The sequence below is a fragment of the Emydura macquarii genome, unplaced genomic scaffold (assembly GCF_026122565.2).
Source record: "Emydura macquarii macquarii isolate MOO-44397 ecotype Brisbane River unplaced genomic scaffold, CSIRO-AGI_Emac_v2 contig_2676, whole genome shotgun sequence".
Taxonomy (NCBI): domain Eukaryota; kingdom Metazoa; phylum Chordata; order Testudines; family Chelidae; genus Emydura; species Emydura macquarii.
Window position 1 is genome coordinate 24,283,617 of NW_027132813.1, and position 16,496 is coordinate 24,300,112.

At 39.8% G+C, this 16,496-nt stretch overlaps 1 protein-coding gene across 2 annotated transcripts in view; it reads left to right on the top strand.

Annotated features, from left to right (window-relative positions):
- DYNC2LI1 (dynein cytoplasmic 2 light intermediate chain 1) overlaps nucleotides 1-16,496 on the top strand; it is a 56,928-nt gene that overhangs the window by 7,179 nt on the left and 33,253 nt on the right. For both annotated transcript variants that reach the window (XM_067565065.1, XM_067565064.1), the window contains 3 exons: nucleotides 2,990-3,176; nucleotides 5,522-5,590; nucleotides 8,134-8,211. In XM_067565065.1, the coding sequence (XP_067421166.1) occupies nucleotides 2,990-3,176; nucleotides 5,522-5,590; nucleotides 8,134-8,211 (334 nt within the window). The remainder of the gene's footprint in view (nucleotides 1-2,989; nucleotides 3,177-5,521; nucleotides 5,591-8,133; nucleotides 8,212-16,496) is intronic.

Genomic DNA, 16,496 nt, shown 5'->3' on the forward strand with positions numbered 1-16,496 from the left:
TACATCTGGCTTATATACCTGTTTCTTGGGGCTGATAGGGAATTCCAGCTCAGGGAACCCTGTATTAAGCAGCTAGGTGTGCTCCTTCAGACATGCTACTGTTCCTTAGCTGCTTCTTATCTCCAAGCCTCTTGTGCTGCTTCGCTGCAGCCTGTGATTAGCACAGCCCCAACTCTGGTTCCCAGACCTCTGGATTCTCATAAGATATTCCCACTTCTTTATTTATCTGCTGGAACATCGTTCCCTCAGGATTGCCTCTCTATGCCTTGCCTTCTTTCCAGGATTCACCCCAATGATTAATTTTATCCCAGTAGCCTTTTTGTATCTACCTTCCAGAGAGAGAGAGATGGCAGTCCTGGGTTTCTCTCTTGGGTTTCTCTGTCTTGAGTCTTTCATAAAGCTTTTATTTCTTTTTATGAAGAAGACCCAGCTCCTTCCCAGTTGGATCTCATAACAAATCAAGTCTGACACACCATCCAGGTGTAGCAAACTGGGCCAAATGAGCTCTCAGATTCATGTTAACCCTTTGTTCACTTGTGTGGGATAGACATCTCCTCACATAGTTCCATGGAGAGGATGGCTCAGCTGTAGGTAGGGACAAAAGAGGTACAGAAGAAGAAGCGACCCAGCCTACTCTCAACTGGACTTTAGAGAAAGCAATTTAAGAGATATAGAAGACAGAATATGGCTGCCCATTGCTGTCAACTTCCAGGAGCAGCCTCTCTAAGGATTTGTCTACAGTTAAAACTCTACAGTGCCACAGCTGTACCACTGTAGCGCTTCTGTGTAGACACTACCTATGCTAACAGGAGGAGTGCTCCCGTTGGCGTAGGTAATCCACCTACCAAAGAGTAGTGCTGTCTACATCGGGGGTTAGGTCAGCTTAATTGCACTGCTCAGGGCTTGATCTAACTTTTTAGTGTAGATCAGGCCTAAGAGAGTGGCATGTAGGAGTGGGATAGAAAGGTGGACCTCACTGAGGGAAAAGAGAGAAATCAGTCATGGGGAGAGAAAAACAGAACCTTAGGGAAGGGAAAGATGGAGTGATGTGGACCTCGTGGAGCTAAGGGAAAGAAAGAGGAAAAAAGATATGAGGTCCCTGTGTGGCTTAAAAGAAGATGAGAGGTGAAGTTTCTGAGAGAGGCAGGGAACAGATACTGGAATACAGAGGAGAATAGAGGGAAGACAATGTGGGGAAAATGGATTGGAAAAAATGGAGTAAGGAAGCAAGAAGAGGCAGTGTAGCATGGAGGAGAACGAATGACTGAATGAGGGGAAAACAGATTTAGCTCTTCATATAAAGAACAAGAGGAGAGAAAAATAGATAGGAAAAAAAGAAGGGAATAGAATGATTGGGAAATAAAAAGAGAAAAATGATTAAATGAAAGAAAGGAAAAAACAATACTTTTCGGGTTAGTAAGTGTTATTTAGTGGTTTTATGTTCTGATATGTTGTTGCTTTATTTCTTTGACAGATATGGGATATCTTCAGGTTTTGTAGAAAATAATGGGATGGCTTGGTATTTGAGCACTTATTGTCTGAGTATAATTGTACAGGCTATGTTATCATTACGTAACGAGAGAAAAATATTTAAAAAATACTGCTGTGGCATGTTGGCGGCCTAGTTGCTCCTGGAGGCCTTTGGCTACTTTGGAGAATTGTCATTTGAAATGTTTTTCAAACATTGCTCACAATGCATGGACTCCAGTATTAACTGCTGAAATCCACTTGTGCTGGAATGGAGAAGGCTGGTAGCAACCTGAAGATCCTGTCCCTTCTCTTTACCATAAATGAATCTTTTAATTTGGATGACCCTAAAGAATCTTCTTTCTGCTCCTCCTAAAACTGCTATGACTGGCCCTTCAACAAGACAACATTACTGTGCAGCAGTGCAGTTGTCACAGTTTGCCAAGACAATATTTTCATTTAATTTCACCACCAACACAAATATTTATTCAGTGGTTTTCACATCCATCTGTAATAAAGAAACTTGTTTATTTAAAACTAACTTGAACTATATATATCTTGTTTAGCCAAGAGGCTTTTCATTAGATTTTTCATGGCATTACACAGTGATATTAGAGATTTATCTTGCTCTGTAGCTCATTTGATTCCTTCCAATCTGGAATCCACATAATAAAACCTGGTGTTGCTATGGAGCCTGGTTGAAAAAAGCAGTCAGTCCTCTGCTGTTAGTGGCATTCTGTTTCAGACATGTATTTCAAGTGTTCTGTGTTTGATTGCATTTTAATAATCTCTTCCTCTCAGGACCTACATTAAACCCTTGCAATCTTTTAATATGCGTAGAGTCCCATTCTTCCAGGGATCATTAACCTAACATCTCCTGATCTACCACCCACAGCGTCATCCTCAGTTCATCATCTGAGGTCCCATCTAACTGGCACAACAAGCCATGGCACAGAAATATTTCCTTACTACCTTCTACCTCCTGATTGGAAGGTTGTACTTCAGCTACTCTTCTGACTTTCTGGGCCATGTGGGTGATCACGAAAAGTCAGGAGCTTTCATAAGCAGGAGTTTTCCATAACTTAAATAGAGATTTCAGGTAGGCAAGAGATGACAGGGTTGCATGAAGAGATTATAGTGGAGTGCCTTGTCATACAGCAGGAGGTAACAAAATGGCTCCCTGCCACCTGCAGGTGCTACTTCTATTCAAACAGAATTTCCAGAAATAAAGTTTAGCATACATAGTACCAACCAACCAGTGATGAGGCGTGGAAGAGTCAGAAATTCAGCTACAAAGACAATTTAAAAGGTTCCGGCAGAGCTCAGAGTATGCTTAAGAGCCATCTGCTTGTGCTGCAACCTTTAATATAAGGTTTCTCCCTGGTTGGTTTTTTCACATTTGTTTTCAGCAGTTGTACTAAGGGAAAAATATTGTTTATGAAAAAAGTAATTGTCTTATGCACCAGTGATTAGATTGAATAAGAACTTTTCTGTTCTCTTTTTTCCCCCTTATTTTTTATAGGACTTTTACTGTAATTCTAGTTTTGGATCTTTCCAAACCTAATGAACTCTGGCCAACCTTGGACAGTCTCCTACAGGTCACCAGGAGCCATGTGGATAAAATTATAACTAAACTGGGAAAGACAAATCCTAAAGTAGCTACTGAAATTAAACAGGGGATGTGGAACAATATGCTGAAGGATCATCCAGTAAGATTCTTCTAATATTTTCTCCAGATCATCATAGGCCTTTATATAGTTAAGGATAATGCTTGTGAAAATCATAAATAACTCTTAGATTTTTATGCATGACTGAAAATCCATTTTATGTAGATGAACCTATTCACTGGAAAATTATAGCAATTTAATAAAAATTCAGTAAGAGCAGAAACAAGGAAAGACAGTTTCTTATATCTTCTTCCTAGACATCTAACGTGATTGTTATGGCATGTTACACCAATCACAAGAAACAGACTTTTAGAGTAGCAGTTTGATATTGATTTTATAATCTTTTTTTAAAATGAAGATGAAAACTAGAATGTGCAGAATTCATCTGGCAAGAGACTAGATGAAGGTACAAATTTAAGCAGAGTATAGTTATAGCAGCCTTCAACACAACTATATATTTTACATTTATTCAAGTGTCTATCACAAACTCAGTGCCTTTTGATAATCTGACAACTAATTCAATTATAAAGCTTCAGAGATGTTAATACTAGACCCTTAAATGCAATTGCTAATGTAATCTCTTGAAAAAGCTAAAACAGATTGTGGGAAATACAACTGAAAATTTATATGGCACTATGCATTCAATTTGTACAAATGTTATGTGTATGCAGTGCCTAAACAAATATTCTACAATTCACGACTCTGAATATAAATTCTTCTACAGCAACTTGTGTAACTTAATATGATAAAGAAAATGCTAATATGGCTCCAGAAAGTGAAAAGCAAAGATGTATTAAGTAAGAAAGCAAATGCATTCGATGCTTAGCATATTTGTTCAATATATGGTCCCAATACTGTAGCCCTTACTCATGTGAGTAATCCCAATGGGTGTAAAGGTTGCAGGATTAGACCCAATAATATGACTTGCTTAAGGACTTCCAAGGTTGATCAACTTTTTTAGAAAAGGTAGTTTCTGAAAATAAAATACTACATTAAAATGCAGTTGGCTACAACCCATGACCACAAACACATAGATGTCACAGTTGCCAGCAGCATTAGAATACAGGTTTTTTCAGCACTTTAAAAGCAGACTCGTCCTTTAGCTAAAATGGTAGTAACTGGATCACTTATCAGTAAGAAACAGGCTTTTATCTGTGTGGAGGCCGGCCTCTAGAGGGGACATGATCACACATGCTAAATTATTGTATGTATTCAGCACAATACAGAAAGCAGAAAGTAAGACAAACATCTTATTAATCACTTCACATACTACTATTTTTTTTTCAAATGTATGTCAACTCAATTAAAAAACAGACTTGTTTGTTTACCCAAGCACAGGGCACATTAGAGACTATCTACAAAGGAAATGATGGGGTTCATATAGGGTTTCTACTGGGGGAATGATCATGGGCATTTCACTGGAAGGGACCAGATTGGCTAAGGAGTCTCAGAGTGGGAATTGGAGAGCATAAGTGCATTGGGAGAGTCTGTCAAAAAGGCTGAGGGATATGCATTAACTACTTTTTAGTGGCAGTGAAGAAGATCATCAGACGAGTAGAGTTCAGAGGACTAGTCCCTGTATGTAATTGGTTTGTTGTTGTCCTGAATTAATTTTTAGTTTCTCTTCTAATTAAGAAACTGTAATGCTTCCCCAACGCCTACTGTCCACACCTCAAATTTTAAGTTCATGTAAAGCCTGTAAAATGTGTTGGCTTGACAATGCTAATGAATGAAGTCCTTTATTTTTCCCCAGAAAGTACTGGGTAGGCAATGGTTCAAGTTTTCCTCTAATACACTGATAGCTTGCCTTAACCCTTAGTTGGAGGAACCTTCGCTAGAGCAGAGAAGGTAGTTCACTCTCTAGGACCATTTTTTCCTTATTTGGTACATTGAAACTTAAACAAGGTTGCCATGCCAGTTTCAGCCAATTGTAGTGTGGCCATCTGTCTGCTAGAAACTGACCATCTCATTTCACATAGATCATTGAAGTGCTGTAAGATGGTAATAGCTTTAAGTAACTACCAACCTGGACCTGATGTAAGCCAGTTACTTACAGATATAAGACTACTTAACCTGTTACTCATTCCCTGAGCCATCTACTTAATTCTATTTTATTGAGCACATAGTACTTGTATGTTACATTATTTGATGTTTGTATAGAAAATTATGTACCTCATACTTAGATTTCAGTTTATATTTCAGATTTTTAAATTTCATATGTCCCTGTATAATTATACTGCATAAATTTTTGTGTCTGATTTAAGATTTTGAAGAGCTAACATGTATCTTTTAAGAATCATTCTCAACCTGTTTTCTGATGTTTAGCTGGTTTACTGTTCTCTTGTGACTTGTTTATAAGGTTTTTAATATATTATGTTGTTTAACAGGATCATGAGTTAATTGACCCTTTTCCAATCCCCCTGGTGATAATTGGAAGCAAATATGATATTTTTCATGTAAGTAATATTTTATATATATTTTCCATTCTGTTTTATTTATTTAGATTTAAAATAATTAAAAAGATACCTAGCAAAGGGTCTAGGAGCCTAACACATGATAAACAATGCAATAAAATTCCAGTATCATTAAAGTAATCATTGGACCAGGAACTCAGCCATCTACAGTAACTCATTTTTACCCCTTTTTCATTATGGGAAGCATACCCTCATTTCTCTCCAAAAACTTTTGCAAACAAATATCTTTTCCAGCATATCTGAAAGGTCACCAGATTTGGTCTGTTTCAGACTACTAGAGTACTCCCAAAGAATGCCCTGTCAGACACAACCCCTTTTTTATAATAAAGGGAATACATCTGTGGTATCCCCGCTGACTGCAGTTGTGGCAATATGGCATAGGGAAACAGGCGATTCCTCAGGTAGGTTGGTCACCAGTTTTGGCAGCTGGGGCAGCCTAAGCGGCAAACCATCAATTATGCTCACTTTGTCATTCTGGAGTTTGTTTTAACAGTTGCTTACACAGTCATTTATCATCTGATTTAGAAAGAAGAAGTAATTGAGGGGTCAAATCTTCTAATGCCTCTCTGTAAATTAACTGATAAGCAATGTCTGTAGCTGGTTCCCTCTGTTATTAAGAAAAATCCAACAAATGCAGTTCATTTTCATGAAGCAATTGATCCTCATGAGCCTGGACAGACATATGTTGGGGCAGCTTCCATACTGAGTCTTTCAGCTGACAATATACTGCTGCCTGGCCAACTATTTGAGTTACTTAATTCTTACTAACAGTGTACTATACATTCTTTCATAACCAGGTTTTGCTTTATTTTATGTTTTTTAACAGAGTCATGATTTTCTTGACTCAGTAAATGATTCAGAACATAATAGACACAGGATATTCTGTTTGAAGTCATGGCAAAACTCCCATTGACTTCATTGATTTGAGGATGTTACGGACAGTTTTTCCAAAAAACGTCACTCACATAATCCTATGTTACACTTATGAATGAAATAAACAGCAGGATCTTATTCCGGGGGACAAGGTAATATGCTGCGTTTATTGTGAATACAGAAGTTTCAAAAAGCAATTGCCTACACACACACAAATGTTCTGCAGGCAGAGTATAATTACCAGCCTATGCGTTGCTCAAGCCAGCCCATTGGCCAGGTGGGCTGAACACAAAGATGGAGCTGGGCTCTGTCGGTCGTGAATCCAATGCTCCTAGATGTTTGCAGAACGAACCCAAAGTCTTCATGTTTTCACTCCATTTTTATAGCGATCCATCCCCATACAGGTCTATGGGTCTTTCTGTGTCATGCTGCTTTTGCATCCTGGTGTGATAGTCATTCACCTGTCTGTTGTTGCAAGCATGACCCTTTGTGTTATCTTTCATACTTTGTCTTGTTCCTGTCCTTGGGGTGGGCTTCTCTGGACTTGAGGTTATCTTGATCTGCGTTCTTTGGCTATCTGGATTGTAAAAGTTGTTACTACGAAGTCTTGCTTCACTCCCTTTTGTTATCAGGGAAACTTAGAGTTGCTGCCTTTTTACTTCATTATCACACACACACCGTTCATTCCTCGGTTACGCTAACTAACTTCTATTTCAAAGAAAAACAAACATAAACCAAAAATTACAACTTCCAATTAAAACTACATTCCGACTAAATAAAATATACTTTCAGAAAAAGAGGGGAGTAAAAGTTATTACAGTTCTAAAAATGCTAAGGTGGAATTAGCCATCAATATGGATTATTCCACTGACATAGAATAACAAAGCACATTCACAGTAAAAGTCCTTAGATATGGGCCAGACAGTTGCATGTGTAACAAAAGGCCTCAAAATATTTCTAAACAGCAGACTGAACTGTGAGAGATTACAGGCAAAATGCAAACAGAATTGCTAGATGTTACAACCAGAATGTTCCCAAACACATGTAAATATAATTATAGCAGTAGAGTCCCAGGATGTTAGAATATTACAGTTACTTCTGCCTCCTGAATACTGGTAACAAGGCAAATTAGTTGCTCTGGGCCTACACCTATACATACACTGAACAGGCACAGTTACTAATTAAAAGGTGTGTGTGTGCATGTGTGTGCGCGCGCACCTTAACTGGTATGAGTGGTGGAGTTTAGAGAGTATACAGCCATAGGTCTAAAGACAGTCAACTATTGTAACATAAAAAGAAAAGATTGCCATACTACAGGGTAATGTTGTTACTTTTTAAATATTAAAGAAGGAGAGAACAGTGGCTCATTGGAATACACATCCCAATTAAGCTCCTTCAGGCAATAATTAAGCTTGAGACTGGAGTAACACATTGCCTATAATAGGAGCCATCTGTAGAAAAGAAAGAAAAATTGTGAATAATCTTTTAAGTTACGGTAGGTTGTTATTAAATTCTGTATTGAGATCTAATTATATTATACAACTTTTAACTTAAAATAAAATGATAGCTAAACTCATTTATTGTAGCATAATATGTATTGCAGTTTATATTAAAAAAATGTTCTCTGTAAAAAATTTTTATATGTTCTTCAGGAGTTTGACTCGGAGATGAGGAAAATAATGTGCAAGACACTTAGATTTGTTTCGCATTATTACGGAGCATCACTAGTGGTTTGTATATTCTTTTTTGTTGGGGAGAAGAGGGAAAAGCAATATTTGTATGATGAAATAGTAATTAAAAATAGATATATAAAACATCTAGATAAACATGATATGATTGGGACAAATCAGTAAGGTTTGTGATGGCTTTCTTCACGAATGAACTTGTTGATAGGGATGTTGTGGCCTGCAGGGATGCAGGGAAAGTGTGGAATATATCCAGGTATAGGCTAACTCTATGACTCCACCAGTCAGAATTCCTGCAAGGGGCACATGGGAGCTATGCACTCCTATCACAGAATATGGTGTTAGCATCCCCCGGCAACACTGGTGTCCTGCACCTTGCTGCAGTATTCCAGAAGAGGATATCTTTCCTTGTAGATTTTCTGTGCAAGGACCATTTACTGAAGCTTTATGTTAGGATGACACCATTTGTACCTTTGTTACATGGGGTTTCTCAGAATCCAAAGCAGTGGTAACTTAACGGTTTCACTTGACGTGGGTGTCAGGAATAAATCAATGGAAAACAGCACTTCCGTCTGATAAATGATTGATACAAATAAGTGCTCTTATCTAAAACTACTTATGTTAGATTTTAAGCACACGCACATTCACAATAGGTTTAGGACATCTCAGATATAGTTACCCACAGTCTGAGATGGTTTCAAGTAATCACTAGTCAGGCTTCCAAGGGCCCTCTTTTCATCCAGCTGATGGGGAGTTTAGATGTCAGCTCCTTGCCCAAAGAAAAGCTCCCTCAGACTGTTCTGAGATATTTACTTTTACCTAATCTTTTATAGCTAACTCTAACAACCTACAGAGACTCCTAGTGGGTCAGCATATTAACCTCTACTTGGTCACCAATTCTCCTAATTTCAACAAAGTACTCCTTATCTCAAAACATTTCTAGTCATAACAACAATATGTCAGGGGCACTTAAAACCAAAGTTGCTATTCACTCACTCTCTTCCATAACTTTCTTTCCCATCCTCCCATTCTGATTAGCAAACTGCAAGTTTGCAGCTGCCTGACCTTGCCTCACAAAGACTTAAGATTATTTCTTGCTATGTGGTATTTGGTTTTCAGATGGCAGTGGTAGAACATACAAAATAGTTGATTGCAGTACTGTCAAATTCTGGAGTACACGCAGGAATGTCAAATTCTGGGGTAAAACCTTCATATCTCATCTCCACTACCAGATATGTTAGATTATTAAACTTCTTACACCCCCAACCTCAGGATGCTTTTAAGATGTTATACAGATAAAAGGCATAGATTACTCTTCCATCAAGAGTACAATAACATTTTCTTAGCATAAATGGAAAACTTTATTTTGCTACTGGAATTGCTACAAAGTTCTTATATAAAATGCCTGGATAAAGGTCCTCATAGTGAATAAAATTACTCTGGTTAAAGGTAATGAAAACCAAATTAACAAATCTCCAAATTTTGATACGTTTTTTACTATTTCAATATGCCATGTACTATTGATATTCTGTGGCACTTATTAAATAAATAGACTTGGCTACATACTAGCTATTATAGGAAAATGGCTTAAATGAGTGTGCATACATACTTCAAAAGTAATAGGCATAGTAGTTTCTGCTCTGTCTGAGCTATCCTGTTGGACAGTCATCAAACTGTTATATTGGACTCAAGCCTTGGATCCCACATTTTTTTTTAAGCCTCTAGAGTTTGACATCATCCAAACATTGTCTCTGAATCTGGCCTTTCAGGCACACTTCTGTGGTACAGACTCCAATGCTGGTATCCCTTCTTGGAATGTGGAACCCTGCAGTCCAGTTCCCCTAGGCCTGAAGACTAGAGTGGACCCCTCAAGTCTCCCAAGCAGCTTAAGCATGCCCTTTTCAACTTCCAGACATGTGGTCACTCCAGTTTACAGTTTAATCCTTCAGAGACTTTGTGACAGTAGTGTCTTTGTACAATCAGCACATAGTAAGTGTAGGGCTAATGTGCTTGTGTGCATGCACAAATCAGGGTTGGTCTGGGAGGCCATATCATAGTATAGGCATAAACAAGCCTCTCTTCAACCTCTCTTGTGCCTAGGGCTTGATCCCATTGAAGCCAATGAAAACATTCCGATTGACTTTGAGGGTGTCGGTTCAGAGCCCAAGAGAGCTGGCTCTCAGGTCCTGTCTACCTGACAAAGTAGCACTAATTTAGCTTAAGATGTGATTTTAAATCAATTTAGTTAAACTGGTACAAAAAGCTAGTGGGCACTCTTACTTCATTTTACTAGTGGCTTATTTTGGTTTAACTTAAGTTGATTCCTGATCAACTTTACTTATACTGAAATAAACTTAGTTTAAACTGATATAAGAATGTAAGTACAGCCCTTTGCAGTGATTTAGCATCACACCTTATGTTAAGCCAATGCAACTTTCTCGTGTAGCCAAGGCTTGAGATCTGTACTTTAGGACTTCTGCAAGTGATGTTGAAGTGAAGCATAGGAGGACTTCTTAGAAGGACAATCATAGAGGTAGCCATCTTCTACTGTATATGAGAGTTAGAAGATAAGTTTCTGTTCTGGTTTATGGCATGTACATTTGTGCACCTCTAACCAGAATTTGACCCTAGGATTAGATTTCAGTAAATGTAGAAGAATGTTAAAGTGTACCTTAAGCCTCTCTGTGACCCAGGTCAATTAAAAACATAAGATTCCTAAACTGGTATCTGGGACCAAATCCTAATCCTACTGAAATAAGTGGCAGAAGTTCCATTCTTTTTTGATTGCTTGCACATGTCCATTCCACTATAGGTACATGCATACTTTGTGCACAGTTAGTTGTCAGAGAAGTTTTTCCCTCAGTGGTACTCATTGGGGTGGCCACTGCATGCTGCTATAAGGGGGTGGAATTGGCCTGACCCCCCCTCAATACGGTTGTCAGAGCGATCTCAGACTTGCTGTCATAAGCTTCCTTCAGACCTTTGCATATATACCCTGTTATTGTTAGGAAGTAGTTAGTTACGTTGAAGTTAGTTTTAGCGATAGATTTTAGTCTGAGGTCTTTTTGGACTAGTGTTCATCTTTTGGTATTGGGATTGATACTGAAATGATGCCACACTCACCAAGTTTTAAGTCTTGCCACACTTGTACTAAGCCTATGCTGGTCAGTGACCCATACTCAGCCATTTGAAATGTTTGGCAGAATACCATGTAAGTGACATATGTAACGTTTGTAGGGGATTTAAGCCCCACTCAAAGAAAGATAGAGCGACGAGTCCCCCCATTGGACTCGTTTCATGTGGAGAGCGTACCAAATACATCGGCCTTAGTACAGAGTGCAACAGAGATGTTCGTAACTCCTCAGTCCCATGCACTGACGCTGAAGAAAAGGCTTAGACCCTTCTCAGGCTTGTTACCTCAATCGGGGTTGTTGGTTCCAAAGCCGACAAGAGGCAAAGACTCTAAGAGACATTCAGGGGAGAGTCTCTCGCTGGAGCAGTCTTCAGCTAAGAAGACAGGATTGCTGCCTGGAGAGCCTATGCCAGGTCTGTTGAGGACGTCTTCTGAAAAATCTTTCTGGCAGACCATCAGTCGTTGCCTCTCCCAATTACTCCTGAGTCATATGCAGCCCCAAGAATCTGCTTAGTTTCTCAGTACCAGGATTCCTAGCAGTTTAAAGTTTACAGTCTGTATCATTTCCTGTGGCACCTACCTCTCCATGTCAAGAACTCACAATATTTTTACTGTCCAAGCTTCCGCAAAGGCCACTTCAGTTGAAGGGCAAGCCTCCAATGATATCTCCAGTACTACCATCCTCAGGCTCAGGCTACCTATCTCCAGTCCCAACTGGTTCTGCCCCCCTGATGTCAAATGTTTCAGATTTTTCCTCTTCAGACTCTGAGGTGCATTCCTCTATGTCCCATCCAACACAGAGGGCATATCATCCATCTTAGAGTTGGGACCACGAGTGACGCAACAGTTACAGCACTAGCCTCCTCCTGGCCTGGTCAAAGTTGGGACCCAGGCCCATATCAGTGGCTATTTTGGACACTGGGGGGGTGTATCCCTCCTCTGACTTCGACCTCTCTGCAACTGTCTCATTCTTTGTCATAGAGACTGCTATGGGGGCATCGGCACCAAGACCATCATTCTCCAGTTCCCAATACCAAGATTGGGACCGAGCAGCCAGAAATCACTCAGGCGGCTTCCCCACCACAAGTCACAGAGCAGCCACAAGCTCAATCCTATGGTGTCCTCTTCCTCATCTCCAGACAAGGGTGGTCAGGCAACAAGCAAGTCACCACCCCCAGAAAACCACAGGGTTTGTCAAGACCTATTGAGAAGAGTGGCATCTGTTTTGACATTCAGGCAGAGGAGGTGTGTGTAAGCTTGCGCAAGTTTGTGGACATTCTGGTATCAGCAGTCCCTGCCCGGATAGTTCTGCTGATTAAATAAGCCATTATGGAACTGGTCAAGGCACTGTGGCAGACCCCATTATCCTTATCTCCCATAGCAAAGCAAGTTTAAAGGAGGTACTGCGTCCTCTTAAAGAGCCATGAGTATTTGTCCTCTCACCCTCCTCCAGGTTCCTTGATGGTGGTGGCTGCTAATCAGTGGAGAGACAAGGAAACCAAGCAACGATGCTGAAAGGCAAACATGTGAAGAGACTACTTGTTTGGACTCAAACTTCATTCTACGGGGAGTCTGCAGTTTAGGATTGAAAACCTACAGGCACTTCTGAGCTGCTATGACTTCACCCTCTGGGAGAACATTATAAAATTTAAAAACAAGCTACCAGAGGACTGTAGGCAGTTCACAGTAATGTTCGATGAGGGCAAGCTGATTGCCAGAACTGCTCTCTAGGACAGTTTGGATGGCACAGATGCGGCAGCTCAAACCCTGGCATCAGTTATTTCTGTGAAAAAATGTTTATGGTTACAGTCATTTGGGCTTCCCACAGAAGTCCAGCAAACCATCCAGGACCTTCCTTTCAAAGGTCCCTCTTTTTTTTCAGGTAAAACAAACGATAGGCTCCATAGCCTAAAAGATTCCAGGGTGAAATTAAAATCTCTTGGAATCTATACTCCTGCAACAAAGAGGAAACAGTTCCCTCTTCAACAGCTATACAGACAACAGTATTTTCCTTCCCAATCTCAAGATCCACGAAGGAGAAGGGGCAGGAGTTATAGGAGATGACATCCATCATCCTCCTCTTCAGCATCAGTGGGCTCAACCCATCCAGCCATCTTATCTAAACAGACATTTTGATGTGTTGGTCAAAGATAGTATACCAGTTACTGTAGTTCCATCTGTTTCCCACCTTTTGTTTACAAAACATTTATCCCACTTCGTAAGTGCAGGCCCATGTAACATTGGATCCATTGGTCTTAACCATAATGGAACTGGGGAATGCCTTCCAGTTCATTTCAACCCTTCCCGCCTCCTCCTCTCTACTCCCCTTTCTCATCCCTCTTCAGAGACCACTCTCACAAGATAGTCCTTCAGCAGGAGGTCCAGTAACTTCTTCAGGCAGGGGCCAGAGAAGGAGTCCTGTTGGGCTTCTTGGGGAAATGTTTCTTGTCCCGCTATTCCCTGATTCCCAAAGGAAAAGGAGGTTTCAGGCCTATTTTAGATCTAAGAGAGTTGAACAAATTCCTGAAGAAAATAAAATTCTGCATGGTTGCTCTAGCCTTGATTATTCCCTCCCTGGAACCAGGGGACTGGTATGCTGCCCTTAGCTTAAAGGACTCTTATTTCACAACCATTGGCAGTTTCTCAGAATAATGCCAAATAGGTCTCTTTATCAGTTTACAGTGCTCCCATTCAATCTCTTAGCTACCTTTTGGGTGGTCACAAAGTGTATGGCAGTGGTGGGAGCACATCTACGCAAATCAGCAGTCCACTTGTTCTCATACCTGGAGGACAGATTAATCAAAGGTCAGGCCAAAGCTCAGGTGTTATCCACTGTATCTGCTGTCTTGTTCACATTCAATGCATGGGACTCCTAGTAAATTGGAACGAATCTATTCTAAAATCTGTACACAGGATAGAGTTTATTGGAGGAGTGTTGGACTCCACAAAGGCCACAATTCAGGCTTAAAGCACTACAGAGCTTGGTACGGTGATGGAAAGTGTATTTTCTCACCACAGCATACAGCTGCCTCAGCATCCTGGGTTATATGGCAAGGTGTACCTACATAGTTCAACTTACCAGGCTGCATCTCAGAAAGCTGCAGGCATAGCTAGCGTCAATGTATGCCCCAAGTTGTCATCATATGGACAAGATGCCAGTGTCAGTTTTGTCATCTCCAGATTGGTGGATGGACACTCTGGAAGTCTGTGGGGGGTGCCCTTTATACCTTTGCTACCAACCCTCACTTTAATCACAGACGCATCAGTCCTGGGTTTAGAGACTCATATGAGGTCCTTGTAGACTCAAAGCCTCTGGACACTTCAGGATATAATGGCTCACATAAATGTCAGGGAGTTGCCATGTGACTGGCCTTTTCAGCTTTCCTCTCACATATAGTAGGAAAGAACTTGTTAATTCTAATAGACAACTATGAGACTGTGTTTTACATTAACAGACAGGGAGACGTGCTGTAGAATAAGTATAAAATCACAAAATTAAAGTTAACTTAAATTTGGTTAAGGAAATATATATGTGTTGTAAAGAAAGGCCATGACTAGCAAGTAGAAGGAAGGCCTTGAAAATAATAAGTGATAAGGCCAGAAACAATAAAGTAGGGATGATGTCTGGTTCAAAGAATAACTAATGAGATAAGGGGAAATTTCTAAAAAGAAGGCCTCTGACAGATAGGTGTGACTGCAGATGGTTTTAAATTAAACAGAGACTCTGTCTTAAAATGAACCAATATGGCCCTTCCCAAACCCACACACCGGTGTTAAGGCCTCTGTGAACTCAGGTGAACTGGAAAATATTTTGAACAGCAAGAAGGAGGGGAGGAAAGCCCTTGGAAAGAAAAGGGATTGTAAATCTTATCTCGATTAAGACTGGAAATAAGGGTAGAGTGTCTCAAATTGTTTTTAGCTGAAGTCAGTAATTGATAGTGACATCACTTGTTTGTTAAACAGTATAAAAGGTACACTTTTAAAGGGTTCATTGCTAATACCTGCCTGACCACGTTGGAGCCGACCAATATGGGTGTAAACACCACTGAGGTTAGCCCATTTGTAAGTATATGTGTCACCGTGCCTCAGTGGATCACAGCTGAGAATGCCAAATTCAGGACAAACAGCTGAGAAATAGGGTAGACATACCCCAAACTGGTGATTGTTCTATCATTATACCAATACAGTAACAAAAATAAATTTCTGTCTCACCACCACAAAATGCAGTCTCCTTAGGCATTCCAGCCCTAGTTTCACCACCCAGACACTGGACTTTAAGATGAGTGGTTACTGAAAACCAGTTTAATCAGATAAAGGGTCCTTCCAATTCCATGAGATCAGACACTTGTCCAGGTCAATATATAACTCAGATCTTACCCAATAATCATACTGAAGCCAGTCCTTTAATAACTAAAATCTAAAGGTTTTATAATAAAATGAAAGAAAAGAAGAGTTAATAATTGTTAATAGATCATATACATCTCAATTGTAGCAGTGATGGAACGGTAATTTCCAAAAGATTGGAATGTCTTCAGTACATAATTCAAAATGCTCCTTTTAATCATAAATCCACAGTCCAGAGAACCAGAGCATGAAAGAAGCAAGATGGAGATGTTTCAGGGTTTTTTTTATATCATCTGCCATGTACATAGAATTTTACTGTCTGAAACACAGCTCCACAGCTTCTGTTTGTGGAAAGTTACTGGGCCAATACAGGGTCATATGAGTATATCACATGTCCTTCTATGGCTTGATGACTCTCAGGGGGTGGCCATTGGACCCTCAGAGATTTAGGTATCCGCAGGAAGAGCTATCTGGATGGGATGAGTTTCTTCTATGGCCCATTGTTAGAGTCAAGTGTCCTTAATGGGCCATCAAGACATAGCTGTCTAGCTCTAATGTAAATTCTACTGTTACCCAGTAATTCAACACGTGTAAGATACCAATGCATAACCAATATTCATAACTTCAAGTACAAAGATGATACATGCATATAAACAGGATAATCATATTTGATAGGTTGTAACTTTTCCATTGGCACCTTACATGACATACTTTGTACAAAATTTGTTGCAATTGTATAACAGTGGTAATATGAAAGATATAATGATCACATTCAAACATACAGCATCACAGCATGTTTAGAGCAATTGTATAAATATAATTTGGCCTTTTGATTTAATAAAGGAATTTGTGG